Source organism: Bombina bombina, chromosome 1 (genome assembly GCF_027579735.1).
Source record: "Bombina bombina isolate aBomBom1 chromosome 1, aBomBom1.pri, whole genome shotgun sequence".
Taxonomy (NCBI): Eukaryota; Metazoa; Chordata; class Amphibia; order Anura; family Bombinatoridae; genus Bombina; species Bombina bombina.
The window spans coordinates 434,256,155-434,274,251 of NC_069499.1; the positions used below are offsets into that span (position 1 = coordinate 434,256,155).

Below are 18,097 nucleotides of genomic sequence, written 5' to 3' on the forward strand. Positions count from 1 at the left end.
TAAAAAACCTAAGCTCCCCATTGCCCTGAAAAGGGCATTTGGATGGGCATTGCCCTTAAAAGGGCAGTTAGCTCTTTTGCAGGCCCAAAGTCCCTAACCTAAAAATAAAACCCACCCAATACACTCTTAAAAAAACCTAACACTAACCCCCTGAAGATCGACTTACCAGGAGAAGTCTTCATCCAAGCCGTGCCGAAGTCCTCAACGAAGCCGGGAGAAGTCTTCATCCAAGACGGGCAAAGTGGTCCTCCAGAAGGGCATCTTCTATCTTCATCCATCCAGGCGCGGAGCGGGTCCATCTTCAAGACATCCGGCGTGGAGCATTCTCTTCATCCGATGACTAAAGATGAATAAAGGTACCTTTAAGTGACATCATCCAAGATGGTGTCCCTTAGATTCCGATTGGCTGATAGAATTCTATCAGCCAATCGTAGTTAAGCTGAAAAAATCCTATTGGCTGATGAAAACAGCCAATAGGATTGAAGTTCAATCCTATTGACTGATCCAATCAGCCAATAGGATTGAGCTCGCATTCTATTGGCTGTTCCAATCAGCCAATAGAATGCAAGCTCAATCCTATTGGCTGATTGAATCAGCCAATAGGATTTTGTCTACCGTAATTCCATAAAATAACCACACCTTTATTAATAACATAAAAATTATAAAAAGTCCACAAGTCAAATAACAAGCCAGGAGTCAAAACCAGAGCTGGTAGTCAGACGAGCTGAGTCAGGAGCCAAAGCGAATAGTCAGACGAGCCGGAATCAGGAACAAGGAAAACAGCAGAGTCAGGAACAAGCCAGGGATCAGGAACCAGGAAGGACGTCAGACAGCCAGGTAATATACAGGAACTCTCACAAACAGGTCTGAGACAACGCAAAGGCAAAGCATACTGAACAGAGGCCCTTTAAATAATAAGTGATGACATCATAATTCTGAGACTGCATCCTGTCTCACACAGATGATGCACACCAGTCTGGCCATAAAAGGAAGTGCAGGAAATGAGCAGCATCCCCACAATGCACCATAGTCAGCAAGAGTGGTGAGTAAAATGGCTGCCAGCAGCACATGGCAAACAAAACAGGGAAAGAACCCTGACAGTACCCTCCCCTCAATGACCCCTCCCCCGTGGGAAGACAAAAGGCTTATTGGGGAAATGGGCATGGAAGGCACGAGGGGGGTGGGAGCATGAACATCAGAGGAGGGAACCCAAGAACGCTCCTCTGGACCGTAGCCCCTCCAGTGAACCAAATACTGTACAAGGCCCCTGGATATACGAAAGTCAATAATGCTGCTGACCTCATACTCCTCATGGTTGTCAACAAAGATAGGATGGGGACGAGGCAACACAGTGGTAAACCAATTACAAACCAATGGTTTCAAGAGGGAGACATGAAAAACATTGGAGATGCGCATTGCAGGAGGAAGGTCAAGAGCATAGGCCATAGGATTGACCCGTCGGAGAATTCAAAAAGGACCAACATAATGGGTAGCCAGTTTATTGGAAGGCACACAAAGGTTCAAGTTGCGGGAGGACAGCCAAACTCTCTCACCAACCTGGTAGGAAGGCGTGGGCAGACACCTATGATCAGTCTGGAACTTTTGGTACTGCATAGAACGATGAAGGCAATCCTGAATCTGCACCAACGTGGAACGGAGTTGCCAGAGATGCTCCTCCAAAGCCAGAATACCCTGAGACATGAATTAATCGGGCAACAAGGATGGTTGAAACCCATAATTCGCCATGAACGGGGATAACTTGGAGGAAGCATTAATAGCACTATTATGAGCAAACTCTGCCCAAGGTAACAGTTCACACCAATTATTGTGGTGATCTGAGACATAGCAATGGAAGAACTGTTCCAGAGCTTGATTAGACCGTTCCACAGCCCCATTGGATTGAGGGTGATATGCCGAGGAGAAGGAAAGCTGTATCCCCATTTGAGCACAAAAGGAACGCCAAATTCTGGAGACAAACTGGCTACCCCGGTCCGACACTATCTCCTTTGGTAACCCATGTAAACAAAAGAAAAAATTGAAGCAAGCTCCTGAGCGGTAGGCAACTTCTTCAAAGGAATGCAATGTGACATTTTAGAAAAACGGTCAACCACCATAAGGATAACAGTATTGCCATTGGAAACAGTGAGCTTAACAATGAAGTCCATGGAAAGATGTGTCTAAGGACGCTAACCCTTAGCAATATGTTGAAGAAGACCCACAGGAAGACGTTGAGGAGTCTTATTCTGTGCACAAACTGAGCAGGAGGCAACATACGCAGCAACATCAGAACAAAGATCTGGCCACCAGAATTGTCGAGTGACAGACCAAATAATTTGGTTCTTGCCTGGGTGACCTGCGGCTTTAGGATAGTGGTAAGTGTGCAAAAGTTTAGTTCGAAGATTCTCAGGAACAAAACACTTACCACTAGGTTTCTCAGGAAGTGCATTGGTTTGTGCAGCCAGGATCTCCTCCCCCAAGGGACAAGTCAAATTAGTAAGTATGGTAGCTAAAATATGGTCAGGAGGTATAACAGGAGTAGGTACAGACTCCTCCTTGGACAGAGGTGAAATTTTTTGAGAGAGGGCATCAGCCCTTACATTCTTACTACCAGGTAGGTAGGAGACCACATAATTAAACCAAGACAAAAAAGTGCCCATCTGGCCTGTTGGGGCGAGGAGAGGGAGGCATGGCTGGGAACGAACACTTAGGAGACAACAGAACAGGAGGCTTCCGCAAGCACTCCTTGAAAGAGGGCCTCTCTCTGAGTCTGATGTCAATTAGGATCAAAAAAGACACCAATGCCTCAAGATCCTCTGGTAAATCTCTGGCAGCAACTTCGTCTTTAATCGCATCAGAGAGCCCATGAAAGAAGGCGGCAACAAGGGCTTCATTGTTCCAACCAACCTCTGTGACAAGCATACGGAAGCGTACGGAACTCAATAGCATACTGAGCAACAGATCTTGTTCCTTGCTGAATGGATATGAGTCGTTTAGCAGCAGAGGAGGAGTGAGCCGGAACATCAAATACCCTTCGAAAGAAGGCCATAAATTCAGAGTAATTTGAAATCACAGGTTCATTAGTCTCCCACAAGGGATAAGCCCAGGCAAGAGCTGTGTCAGAGAGTAACGAGATGAGAAATCGCACCTTAGCTCTGTCAGAGGGAAACGCCTGAGGTAACATCTCAAAGTAAATGCCCACCTGGTTCAAAAACCCTCTGCACTGAATAGGATCGCCTCCATATCACTGAGGTAGAGTTGCAGAACCGGACATGCTCCTGGTAAGACTAGGTGCAGCAGCGGAAACAGGAGCAGCCATAGCTTGTGGGACACTTTGGTCCAAATGTGCAGTGCGAGTCAGCAGGGTTTGCAGGGCTAGTGCAAATTGATCCAAGCAGTGATCCTGTACATCCATCCTGGAAATGATGGCAGGTAAAGGTGGATTATTAGCAACATCAGGATTCATGGCCTTTGCATAATGTCAGGGTGCCAGGAATCAGACTGAGACGAGAAGTGCAAAAATAATCATACTTTTATTAATAACAAAAAAATTATAAAAAATCCACAAGTCAAATAACAAGCCAGGAGTCAAAACCAGAGCTGGTAGTCAGACGAGCCGAGTCAGGAGCTAAAGTGAATAGTCAGACGAGCCGGAATCAGGAACAAGGAAAACAGCAGAGTCAGGAACAAGCTAGGGATCAGGAACTAGGAAGGACGTCAGACAGCCAGGTAATACACAGGAACTCTCACAAACAGGTCTGAGACAATGCAAAGGCAAAGCATACTGAACAGAGGCCCTTTTAATTATAAGTGATGACATCACAATTCTGAGACTGCATCCTGTCTCACACAGATGATGCACACCAGTCTGGCCATTAAAGGAAGTGCAGGAAATGAGCAGCATCCCCACAATGCACCATAGTCAGCAAGAGAGGTGAGTAAAATGGCTCCCAGCACCACATGGCAAACAAAACAGGGAAAAAACCCTAACAGTGGGTGGTGGGTTTTACTGTTGGGGGTTTGTTTGTATTTTTTTACAGGTAAAAGAGCTGATTATTTTAGGGCAATGTCCCGCAAAAGGCCCTTTTAAGGGCTATTGGTAGTTTAGTTTAGGCTACGGTTTTTTTTTTTTACTTTGGGGGGGGGCTTTTTTATTTTGATAGGGCTATTAGATTAGGTGTAATTAGTTTAAATATCTGATAATTTGTTTATTATTTTCTGTAATTTAGTGTTTGCTTTTTTTGTACTTTAGCTAATTTATTTAATTGTATTTAATTGTATTTAATTTAGTTAATTTATTTAATTATAATGCAGTGTTAGGTGCTAGTGTAACTTAGGTTAGGTTTTATTTTACAGGTACTTTTGTATTTATTGTAGCTAGGTAGGTATTACATAGTTAATAACTATTTAATAACTATTCTACCTAGTTAAAATAAATACAAACTTGCCTGTAATATAAAAATAAACCCTAAGCTAGCTACAATGTAACTATTAGTTATATTGTAGCTAGCTTAGGGTTTATTTTACAGGTACAGGTAGCCCTCAGTTTACGCCGGGGGTTAGGTTCCAGGAGGAATGGTTGTAAATCGAAACCGTTGTAAATTGAAACCCAGTTTATAACGTAAGTCAATGGGAAGTGAGGGAGTTAGGTTCCAGGCCCCTCTCAAAATTGTCATAAGTAACACCTAATACATTATTTTTAAAGCTTTGAAATGAAGACTTTAAATGCTAAACAGCATTATAAACCTAATAAAATAATCGCACAACACAGAATATATAATTAAACTCTAAACCCTTGAGTGCTATCGACAGCTTTGAGCCATCGCTGAGTTTCCCACTCTGGTGCTAACGACGGCTCAGAGCCATCGCTAGTACTCTTCCACATTAAAGGGACAGTCAAGTAAAAAAAAAAAACTTTCATGTTTTAAATAGGGCATGCAATTTTAAACAACTTCCCAATTTACTTTTATCACCAATTTTGCTTTGTTCACTTGGTATTCTTAGTTGAAAGCTAAACCTAGGAGGTTCATATGCTAATTTCTTAGACCTTGAAGACTGCCTCTAATCTGAATACATTTTGACCACTAGAGGGCATTAGTTCACATGTTTCATATAGATAACATTGAGCTCATGCACGTAAAGTGACCTAGGACTGATCACTGATTGGCTAAACTGAATGTCTGTCAAAAGAACTGAAATAAGGGGTCAGTCAGCAGAAGCTTAGATACAAGGTAATCACAGAGGTAAAAAGTGTATTTCTATAACAGTGTTGGTTATGCAAAACTGGGGAATGGGTAATAAAGGGATTATCTTTCTTTTTAAACAACAAAAATTCTGGTGTTGACTGTCCCTTTAAGGAAGATATGGGGACTCCCACCCGCTCCTACCCCAGAGATCGGGCCTGCATAGTGACAGGCATCGCCGGGGCTTCACGTTTTGCGTGATGACGTCACAGCGCAACTTTATTAACAATTAACAGTACAAAGTATAGGGAAAGGGGGCATGCTGCTTAGATGCCTGTATCTCAGGCATCTAAGCAACTACAGACCCCCAAGACCCACCATTGGAAAGGTAATCGCCTAACCTTTCTAATGGTCTAAGTCTTGGGGATATGGAAAAAAAATGTATAAAAGTAAAAAAACAAAAAACTTCAATCACCTTAGCACCCAGGTGGGAAAGTGCTTAGCACTCAAAGGGTTAAGTTAAATGAACAAAAACATTTGCTAAACAGCATTATAAACCTAATAAAATAATCACACAACACAGACTTCACTTTCACTTTTCTGCAAACAGTTCTTTCTATGCATTCCAATCTGGACTGATTTATAGACAGGAAGATCTTGTTCCTTTGAAATCTGCTCGATAGCTCAGGTCTGATTGAACTGATTAATTTCAGCTTGCTTGGCTTCGCTGCAACACAAGCGGACAGCTCCACCTACTGGCTATTTTAATAAATGCACTGCTTCTCAATGCTTTTCAATAGCAGTCACATGACTGGAAATAAAGGTTGTTATTCTGAAACGGTGTAAATTGAACCGTTGTAAAACGAGGGCCACCTGTATTTAGTTTTAAATAGGAATAATTTAGATAATAATAGTAGGTTTTATTTAGACTTATTTAAATTATATTTAAGTTAGAGGGTGTTAGGTTTAGACTTAGATTTAGGGGTTAATACATTTAGTATAGTGGCGGCGACGTTGGGGGCGGCAGATTAGGTGTTAATAAATGTAGGTAGGTGGCGGCAATGTTAGGGACGGCAGATTAGGGGTTAATAATATTTTAGCTAATGTTTGCGAGGCTGGAGTGCGGCGGTTTAGGGGTTAATATGTTTATTATAGTAGCGGCGACGTTGGTGTGGCAGATTAGGGGTTAATAAGTGTAGGTAGGTTGCGGCTACATTGGGGACGGCAGATTAGGGGTTAATAAATATAATGTAGGTGTCGGCGATGTTGGGGGCAGCAGATTAGGGGTTCAGAAGTATAATGTAGGTGGTGGTGGTGTCCGAAACGGCAGATTAGGGGTTAATAAATATAATGTTGGTGTCAGTGATGTGAGGGGCAGCAGATTAGGGGTTAATAAGTGTAAGATTAGGGGTGTTTAGACTTGGGGTTCATGTTAGGGTGTTAGGTGTAGACATAAATGTTATTTCCCCATAGGAATCAATGGGGCTGCGTTACTGAGTTTTGCGCTGCTTTTTTGCAGGTGTTAGACTTTTTCACAGCCGGGTCTCTCCCCGTTGATTCCTATGGGGAAATCGTGCACGAGCACGTACGACCAGCTCACCGCTGACTTAAGCAGTGCTGGTATTGGAGTGCGGTAATGAGCAAAAGTTTGCTCAACGCTCACTTCTTTGTGTTTTAACGCCGGGTTTCTGAAAACTGCTCATTAGCACCGCGTAGCCTCTAATGCAAAACTCGTAATCTGAGCTTAAGTTTGCACAATGTCAGCTGTTACCTCTCTATACCCTAGGAAAATACCAGCTAAAGATGCTGCTTTCATCCTGTATATCAAATGTAGTGTTTCAGGTTGTTCAGCCAGTGCTCTGCTACTTTTCTGACATGAGTTCCTTGCCACAATGCATATTGCACAGATAACCTTGGCTTTTTCAAGATGTAGAGTTTGTCCCAATTTAGGTTTGTGATCTCATTGGTGAATACATAATAAAGGGGACCCTAAGAATTTACAGTGTGCATTAATGGGAAGGACTTTATTTATTATTACAATGTACAGTTGATGTATGTGATGACACATTAATATCATATGTTATTATATTTTCTAGGAGTCTTGACCAGTTTTCTCCTTTCTACAGGTACTGAATTTGTTTTTGGCTTTGCTTTTAAGCTCGTTCAGTTCCGAAAATCTTTCTGCAACAGATGATGACAAGGAAATGAATAATCTACAGATTGCAGTGGCGAGAATAAAGAGGGGAGTTCGCTATGTTAAAAAGTGTTTAAATGACTTCTTCCAAATATTATTTTTCAAAAGTCTAAATAACATTAAGCAACACGAAGAACTTCAGAACAATAAAGATAGCTGCCTGAACAATGCTATTGTGGATATAACAAAGGAGCAAAATTGCAAAAGAGATGGAAACGGAACTAACAGCGGGATAGGCAGTAGTGTTGAAATAAATGAACATGAAGAAAAAGAATATACAAACATTGCCAACAATCAACACCTCACTGTAGCTGTGCCTATTGCTATAGGAGAGTCAGATTTCGAACATGTTAACACAGAAGACTTCAGTAGTGAATCAGAGCCAGAAGAAAGCAAAGAGGTAGGATTTATAAAAAAACAAAAAACACAAAGTTAGTGACAATATAATAAAACAAAAACTTTATTTTTTTGTGTTTTTAAAGGGACAGTCTACACCAAAAATGTTAATGTTCAAAAAGGTAGATAATCCCTTTATTACCCATTCCCTAGTTTTGCATAATCAACACTGTTATATTAATACACTTGGTTTACCTCTTTAATTACCTTGTATCTAAGCCTCTGCAGACTGTCCCCTTATTTCAGTTCTTTTGACAGGCCTGCATTCTAGCCTATCAGTGCTGGCTTATAAATAACTCCACGGGAGTGGGCACAATGTTATTTATATGGCACACATGAACTAGTTTGTGAAAAACTAGCTGTGAAAAACTGCCAAAATGCACAGCGATAAAAGGCGGCATTCAAGGGCTTAGAAATTTGCATATGAGCTTACGTAATGTTCATCTTTCAACAAAGAATACCAAGTGAAAAAAGCTATTTTTTATTTTAAATATTTTTTTTAGTGAGGTTGAAAGAAAGTGTAACAGTCAATAACCAATTTACACAGGTTAAATACATAGCATCATGTAACATTAGAAGTTTACAACAGCATACCTATACTTTTCCATTAAATATCTAATGTTGACTAGTAGTAGAATAAAAGTTAAAAAATTGAGGAATATCTTGTGTAAAGATATTAGGAACATCTTTGTCTGTGAACCATGTACTACGTGGTATAGCGGGCATACTATGGTATAGGTGTATAGATTTGGAGAACCTATTATTGAGGCTTGTGGAATACAGATAGCTCGAGGGTTGAAGATGATCAGTCACCTTTAGTGTATAAAAACCCAAGGGTTAAATATATGGTGAGCGTACCTATATGTGTAAGTGGGTAGTGATATGGTTTAAGTTATAGTTGAGGTGAGTCAGTGGGCAAGAGCCACTTTTAATTAGGGGGTGTTAAGTTGGTGGGGCGGGCCATTATGGTGTGTATATGTTATGGAAGCTAGGGCAGCCCTATATGCTATAGCCTGAGTTAAGGAATAAGAATAGCCTCATCCTACTATCATCTGCAACAATCTATTATATTGTGTCATCTTATGTCCCTGTTTAAAAGGTCAAGTAAATGTACCAGGGTGCGGAAAACTGAGGCGTTACATACTTTGCTAATACCAGATATATTGTCTAGTCTGTGTTATAGTAGCCTTATAGGGGAAAGAAAGTAAAGAGCGGGTATACCTCCATACCCTATAAAGGGCCAAAGCTGATTACGCAATCTCCAATTGGATTGTACCACAAGTTAGAGTGTCTTTCTCTTAATCTATCCAAATGATCTGAACAAGTAGCTGAATGGTAACTGTATGATCAAGACCTGGAAGGCAGCAGCAAAATCTTAACACATATGGAAATTGGACCTCATTTGGGCTAATAGACTGCTCTGTGAAAGTAGGGGACACATGGGCCCTGGGAAACCCAACCAATTTAGTGGAGAGATCTAATGAAATAGAAGATCACTCATAGAATACTAGTAATCCAATAGAAGAATATCATAGTGGTAGTTGGGGGTAATTATCTATATATGGTAAGAATTAAGCAAGTGCTCGTTATGGTCCTGTAGTTATAGAGACAATCTGTCTAATTACTTCTATTTCTAGTCTCAAAACGAGCCAATACTGCCTTTTCTTCTAAGTCAAACAGAAGCAACCTCTGTAAGGTTCAATGAGTTATGTGCTTACTATGACGTAAAGAAACTTTCTGGGTCGATAAAGGTATGCCAAATTACTGAGTGAGTATAGTTATGCTATTGAGGTTGGAAAACTGGCAGTGTTATACATAGTGGAACAGTAGACTATGCTGTAGTATAAATGTATATCAGGCTAAATAGAAACATTCACTCTTTGGGGCCCATTTATCAAGCTCCGTACGGAGCTTGTGGGCCCGTGTTTCTGGCGAGTCTTCAGACTCACCAGAAACACAAGTTATGAAGCAGCGGTCTAAAGACCGCTGCTCCATAACCCTGTCCGCCTGCTCTGAACAGGCGGACAGGAATTGCCGGAAATCAACCGGTGAGTCAGCAGGGGGCGGACGCTCTCTGCTGGTGCAATGTTAAATGCAGAGAGCGTATTGCTCTCCGCATTTAGCGAGGTCTTGCGGACCTGATCCGCACTGTCAGATCAGGTCCGCAAGACCTTTAATAAATATGCGCCATAGCCTCACTTATCACATGAATATGTTTAAGAACTAGCTTCGAAGTATAAATGTGTGTCAGATATACTCTGCTGGTTAATAACACATTGGGGAATAAGGTGGAGGTCTGTATATAGCCAACAGCACTGAAGCTTGACATATAATACAGGTTACTATATAGAACAATGTAACTCTCCTAAAATCCTGTGCATTAAAACATATATAACCTACCTGAGAGATATGTACGGTACATGTGAGATTACACTAAATGAGGTCCTAGCTATAGACTTTTATAACGTGTATATCAGGACTCTGGTATAAAGGACGTCAATCTCTTTACCTCTGTTCAGGATCAGTCAGTATTCGGATAATAATAGGCAAAATATAAAGCAAAACTATTTAGACAATTAGATTGTGGAGTATTAGGATAACATAGGCTAATGAGTCTAAGCTTAAAGGGCTATATAGGTAGTACTAAATACAATATCAGAAATATGTAATATCTTCATTAAGTCATACAGTGTCATAGACTTAAAAACCCGTGTCTCTTAGATTAGATGAGCAAGTACTATAAGGTGATCTTTGGTTGTCAGAACGTAAACATAAATATAAACGCAATGAACAAGTAACAGCTGATTAACAAACCAATGTGTCTAATACTAATGATTAATGCCCAGGATGCTGGAGCCCATAACATCTGTGACTTTAAACTGTCCAACTGTGTTAGAGTCCCTCTAGTCAGCCATGCATATCAGGTCAATAAACAATAAAACTAGCCTCCCGGATCCAGTGCAAGCTTGTATGGTATCTTTCCTGGGAAGTCCATGGTTCTTACAGTGATGTATGCAATCTACGACAAAATTATTGTGAACTTTTACGGGTATGTGGCTTAACATTGGAGCTTGCAGGGGAATTGCATATTGCTGACCGACAGGCCTCGTTATTGTCGTATGGGGATCTTGTAGTCACCATTGGGTAGCTGGGTAATATTGTAGTTTCATCCCTAGACTCGCTTGAGTGAGCTGGTAAACTGAAGTGTCCCAAGTGTCTCAGGGGTGAAATGGCTGTGTAGCTGTTCCAGGGGTGAGAAGCGTAGGGTGTAGATCTAAATCCGCTTTTGTCTGCTTGGAGGAAAAGCCTTCCCTCTTGTCCTTCAGACTGGCCGCAACTTCTGAAGATAGGGAGATGGAAGAGCTGGAGGTGTTCATAGGAATGCGCTGTGCTGTGGTAGTGTATCTCCCAGTATGTGTTTGAACATCAGCATATTGCACTTCTCGCCGCCGCCCCACCAACGTCTCTTCTCGTATGGTGTAAGTGTTGAAGCTATCTTCTCTCGTGCCTAGCAAGTGAATGTGGACAGAGAGCTGGCTGTATCTTAGATCCATAAATTGTCCTAGGCCTTCAAGAAGGGCCACTACTGTAGCCAGGTCTTCCTCCATATTCTAATGAGCGCGGTCTGCTGTGTTACGGCTGAACATGAGGGATATTGTAAAGATAACTAATGTTCTCTCTTATGAGCATCCAGGCTATATATCCAGATAAATCACCAGCTTCAGTTTCACCCAACAGGCTGGAGTGAGGATGATGTAGAGATCCGTGTGTTAAACCCCCATCAAATATCTATCAGCCCATGCTCACGCACCAAAGTTGCGGCGTAGCAGTCAAAGAGTATATTTCGGTTGTGGGTAGTTTTAGAAAGCCGAAATCTGTGATTGTTCTGGTGGATTGCAAATAGCTCCATAGAATTGTTGGATTAAGTCATCAACCTTAGGAGCATTAGTATTTTCCGTCCGCCATGGCTGCCTTTTGGCCATGCCCCCCGAAAAAAGCTAATTTGCTGATAAAACTAAATTGGAAAGTTGTTTAAAATGTCATGCCCTTTCCAAATCATGAAAGTTTAAAGGGATGGTCATTTAATTTTAAAAAAACTTTATAATTTACTTTTATCATCAACTTTGCTTTGTTCTCTTGGTATTCTTAGTTGAAAGTTAAGTCTAGGTAGGCTCATATGCTTATGTCTAAGCTCTTGAAGGCCGCCTCTTATCTGAATGCATTCAACAGTTTTTCACAGCTAGAGGGTGTTAGTTCATGTGTTTCATATAAATAACATTGTGCTCATGCAAGTGGAGTTATTTAAGAGTTAGCACTAATTGCCTGAAATGCAAGTCTGTCAAAAGATCTGAGATAAGGAGGCAGTCAGCAGAAGCCTAGATATAAGGTAATTACAGAGGTAAAAAGTATATTTCTATAACAGTATTGGTTATGCAAAACTGGGGAATGGTAAATAAAGGGAGTATCTATATTATTAAATAATAACATTTTTGGTGTTTGCTATCCCTTTAATTTTTAATTGACTGTCCCTTTAAATGAGTATATAATCTAATGGTAAATGGGAACATTATATTTGCTTTCTAACAACTTTGCTAGTTTATTACAGTTTTCACAATAACATCAGAACTATAGTACAATTGCAGAATGGTTTGTATTTGCTGCTAAAATGAGGGGTGGATAGATAGTAAGCTTCTTCGTGCTGGTTATGTTTTGAAGAAACCTTTGAAAGATTGGATACATTCTGTCATAGGGTCCGATGATTAAAAGATTGTCACCATGGAGAGAAAACACACTATATATATATATATATATATATATATATATATATATATATATATATATATATATATATATAATTTTAAGAGTTATTCCAAGTATTTTTACAGACTGTTATAGATGGGGGAAAAAACACTCTGCAAAAGCAAAAGTAAAAGGTCTAACTAATTCCGTATTAATGATGGCTGCCCAATATGTTTAAATGTATTTTTTAATTTAACTATTAGTATTAGTTATTGATGCCTGTAAAATTAATTATTTAATGCCATTTTCAATTTTATAATTAACATATTTAAAACTCCAGACACTTGCAATCATAAATTAATATTCCGTTTTTGTACCTTATTTATGTACTGTTTTTAAAGCTGAAGGGTAAGTTAAACCCTTCTTTTAGATTATAATAATATTAAAAAAGGATATTAAGATGCATTTTAACACTTACAAAAGCAGTATGTGAGATTGTTTAGAACTGTGTAAGTTAGGGTAAGTATTTTGAATTTAACTCAATAGCATATGAGGAGCCAGTGTAATGTTTGATAGGTAGAGATACAGCTGTTGATAATTGTCACGTTACATGAATGAGTCTTACAAAGGCATTAATGATAAATTGGAAAGAGGAGAGTTGGGTATTGCAAAGCTTCTAAGAGGTAAGATTTGCAGAAGTCAGTTTGAAACAAGTGAGTTAATAAACATCTTGGTGGTGTCTTAAAGGATGGATGAATTCTAGTGAAAAGGAAGTAAAGAATAATTTTGTGAGTGCTTGGATAAAGGAAAAGAAAATGTTGAATTAAGAGTAACTTCAAGAAAGCAAACCTGGGTAAAAGTGGTGATTACTTAGTCCACCACTTAAAGTGAGAATTCTTGTGTGGGATGTTTGGTAAGGGGTGTAGTAAGTAAAAGCTCAGTGAATATTGAGTTTTACAAAGTGTTGGGACATCCAGGAGAAGGTTTGAGAGGGTAACAGTACACTATAACAGATGAAAAACTTTTTCTTTATTTACAACACAAAGGTCCAAAAAAAGTTTCAGGATACAATATCTTGTTTATGCCAGTAAACATCACATGGCACTAACATGATCAGACAAGTGACCCTCTTCAATCCTGCCCTATACTGGTAATATTATAAAGTGCACACCGACAAAAGTAGATGCATGCCCTTTGTTAGAAATACTCTCACATTTAAATTTAAAATGGTACAGGGGTAAATATATATTAAAGGGATACTGAAGCCAATTTTTTTCTTTAATGATTCAGATTGAGCATGCAATTTTAAGCAACTTTCTAAATTACTCCTATTATGAATTTATATTTGTACTCTTAGTATCTTTATTTGAAAAAGCAGGAATGTAAGCTTATGAGCTGGCCCAGGTTTGGTTAAGTACCTGGGTAGCACTTGCAGATTGGTGGCTAAAATGTAGCCACCGAGCAGCAAGCGCTACCCAGGGTGCTGAACCAAAAATAGGCTGGATCCAAAAATGATATTCCTGCTTTTTGAAATAAAGATACAAAGAGAACAAAGAAAAATTGATAATAGGAGTAAATAAGAAAGTTGCTTAAAATTGCATGCTCTACCTGAACCATGAAAGAAAAAATTTAGGTTAAGTATACCTTTAAGAACACTGTAAAGAGTCCTTAGCATCTTCGAATAAAATCTTTTAAATTTATATGTTAGCAAGTTAAATTAATTATAGGAACAGGGGCCACTCAGTCTCTCAGGACATTCATTTAGTTTCTAAATATCAAGACAAAAACCCAGACTGTTGCTTTACCATTAGTTCCCTATCCCCTCCACATTATTTTTTTTTAACCTGTTTAATTATTTGAAACCCTGAGTTTTCTCAAGCTATAGCCACCTGTAACACAATTATGGGCTACCAAAGCAGATCTATCTTTATCGTAAATACTGATTTTGTGCTCATTTAAACAGGCCTTAACACAATTAGTGGTCTAACCCATACAGAAATGCCACAAGGGCATTTATTTAAATATATAATAAAAGTTGCAATACAGTTATAATAATCATGTATTTCAAATTTCTTTCTCATATGTAGATATACAAAATTGTTGTTGCTGTTGTAATTTACATAACTTAAAGTGAGTGTAAACTTTCATGATTCAGTGCCTGGATTTTAAAAATACTATTAAAAACAGGGGCACTTTCGTTCATAAAAGTTTACATTGCACCTTATTTTTATAAAAACTTACCTTTCTCTTCTGCAAAGCTGGATCATCGATCACCTGCCTGCTGGTCCTCTGTACATACGTCACCAATGACGAAACCGGCTTCCTCCAATCATGGCTTACCCCCCCCCCCCCCCCCAGAGCGTCCATCTCGTGAGGCCACGCCGTGATTGGAGAAAGCAGGTTTCGTAATTGTTGTGTAAGTACAGCAGAAGCTTGCGGGTGGGGGATCGGCAATCTGGCTTTGCAGAAGAGACATGTATTTTAAAAAAACGTTGCAATGTAAACTTTCATGAATGAAAGAGCCCCTGTTTTTAATAGTATTTTTAAAAAACCGGGCACAAATTCATTAAAGTTTCCATTTACTTTAAACACAGGAAACATCTCTAATTATTAGAGGTAATATTTCCAGCAGAACTATATTATCTGATACTAAATCTATCATGTACATTTCTGGCTCTCTTATAAACTGACATTGGTAAATTTTGAAACTCTAGCACTAAGGAATTACTTTTGCCTTATAAGTGCCCAGTATTTCTAGATGATGATCTGTACATCATAACTTGTCTGCAACATTCTGATAAAAAATACAAATGATTCCTATTCTCCTTTCTATTGTCATTCTTTAGTAAGGACTTTCTAGATGTTTGTAATACAGATTTCATTTAACTAGATATCATATCTGGGGAATAGCCCCTTTCTCTAAAACATTGGCGTTTGTGTTGTAAATAACAGATGTTTTTTTCATCAGCTGTAGTTTGCTGCTACCACTTGTTCTAATCAATGGATATTGTGGGGACCCTGGTACTAAGTAACTTTTATTGCTTGTATCTGTTTGACATTTTATTTATGCCCACTTCTGATTTATATACTAATTTCCTTATAGTGTTGCTTATGTCTACTGTATGTTTTGATTGTTTAAATGATGGTAAATATTGAAGGCTTTCTAAATTATTCACTAACCATAGTGATTTTCAGTCTTCCTGTGAATCAAAATAATTGTAGCTTTTAGAGAATGTTTAAAATGTGTCCATCTGCTAATGCATTGCATATATTCTTATAAATATAGTTTGAAAACATCCTCTGATGCAAACAATCAGGTTTTACTAGTGTTGTATATTGCTTGAACCTGTCAGCCTTACTTTCTAAGTGTATTTGTCTTAACATCTTCTAGACTTTAAAAGGATACTAAACCCAATTTTTCTCAAATTTCTTTCATGATTCAGATAGAGCATGCAATTTAAGCAACTTTCTAACTCCTGTTATCAAATTTTCTTTGTTCTCTTGTTATCTTTATTTAAAAGGCAGGAATTTATAGCGGAGGAGCCAGACCATTTTTGGTTCAGAACCTGTGTAACGCTTGCTTATTGGTGGTTATCCAGGGTGCTGAACTAAGGGTACTAAAGCTTACATTCCTGCTTTTTCAAATAAAGATATCAAGAGAACGAAGGAAAATGGATAATAGAAATAAATGCAAAAGTTACTTTAAATTGCATGCTCTATCTGAATCATGAAAGAAAGAATTTGGGTTTCCTATCCCTTTAACATTGGATCAAAATAAAAAACGTAAGCTATATGAACTGTTCACTTGGTAAAACAATTTTACATTAACTGTATAAGTATCTGAAAGATACAATAGTCTTGCTACATATTTTAAATTGGTAAAACAAAAGTAAGGCTTAGGGCAAAATGTATGAAAACTCTCAGTCAAAGGGACATTCTAATCCAGAATTTTTATTGTTTAAAAACATTGGTAATCCCTTTATTTCCCATTACTCATATTTGCATAACCAACACAGTTATATTAATATACTCTTTACCTCTGTGATTAATTTGTATTGAAATCTTTGCAGACTGCACCCTTATTTCATTTATTTTGACAGACATGCATTTTAGCCAATCAGTGCTGATTCATAAATAACTCCACGGGAGTTAGCACAATGTTATCTACAGTCATGGCCAAAAATATTGGCACCCCTGCATTTCTGTCAGATAAAGTGGCAATTGGCCCAGAAAATTGTTGCAATTACAAATGTTTAGTCATTCTCATGTTTATTTCTTTTGTTTGTATTGGTGTGACACAAAAAAGTAGAGAAAAAAAGTCAAATCTCACACATTCCACGCAAAACTCAGAAAATGGACTGGACAAAATTATTGGCACCCTCAATTAAATATTTGGTAGCACACCCCTTGGAGAAAATAACTGAAATCAATCGCTTCCTATAACCATCAATGAGTTTTTTATACCTCTCTACTGGAATTTTGGACCACTCTTTTTCACCAACTGCTCCGGGTCTCTAAGATTGGAAGGGTTCCTTTTCTGTACTGCTGTTTTGAGATCTCTCCACAGGTGCTCTATCGGATTGAGATCAGGACTCATTGCTGGCCAGTTCAGTATTCTCCAGCGCTTTGTCCATTTCTGGGTGCTTTTTGACGTGTGCTTTGGGTCATTGTCCTGCTGTAAGACCCATGACCATGCACACAGTCAAGACATCCAGTGACTGAAGTAGCAAAGCAACCCCAAAACATCAGTGAACCTACACCATGTTTGACTGTAGAGGCTGTTTTCTTTTCTTTCAAAGCCTCATTTCTTTTTCTGAAAACAGAAGAATGATGGGGTTTACCAAAAAGCTGTAATTTTGTTTCGTCTGTCGACAGCACATTCTCCCAAAAGGATTTTGGCTACCTCAGATAAGTTTTGGCAAACTCCATTCTGTCTTTTTTATGTTTCTGTGTCAGCAGTGGGGTCCTCCTGTGTCTCCTACCATAGCTTCCCTTTTCATTCAGATGGCAACATATAGTGTGAGCTAACACATTTGTACCCTCTGCCTGAAGGTCAGCTTGAATTTGTTGATCAAGGTTCTTAACCACCATTCAAAAAATTATTCTCTTTAGTCCACGTCTCAGGAGATTAGCTACAGTGCCATGGGCTGTAAACTTCTTGACAATGTTGCGCACAGTGGTCACAGAAACATTAAGATCTGGAGTTGTAACCTTGGGATTGTTTACGCTTTTCCACAATTTTTGTTCTCAAATCCTCAGACAATTTGTTGCTACTCTTTCTCTTCTCCATGCTCAGTGTGGCATTTAGAGACACACAACAGAAATGTTGAGTCCATTTTTCACCATTTTAACTGGTTGCCGCTGTGATTTTTATATTGTCAGCACCTGTTAATTGATACAGGGGAGTTTAATTACAAATTACAGGAGCATCACAAACTTGAAATGCAATTATTTCTTACAATTTTAAGAAGGTGCCAATTATATTGTCCAGTTTATTTTTGGAGTTTTGCATAGATTGTGTCAGATTTGGCTTTTTTTCTCCATTTTATTGTGTCACTCCAATACAAACAAAAGAAATAAACATGAT

At 38.8% G+C, this 18,097-nt stretch overlaps 1 protein-coding gene across 1 annotated transcript in view; it reads left to right on the forward strand.

Moving 5' to 3' along the window:
• Positions 1-18,097, forward strand: part of LOC128658283 (sodium channel protein type 2 subunit alpha-like) — a 380,151-nt gene that overhangs the window by 157,983 nt on the left and 204,071 nt on the right. Inside the window, exon 18 of the mRNA XM_053712819.1 lies at positions 7,307-7,774. Within this exon, the coding sequence (XP_053568794.1) occupies positions 7,307-7,774 (468 nt within the window). The remainder of the gene's footprint in view (positions 1-7,306; positions 7,775-18,097) is intronic.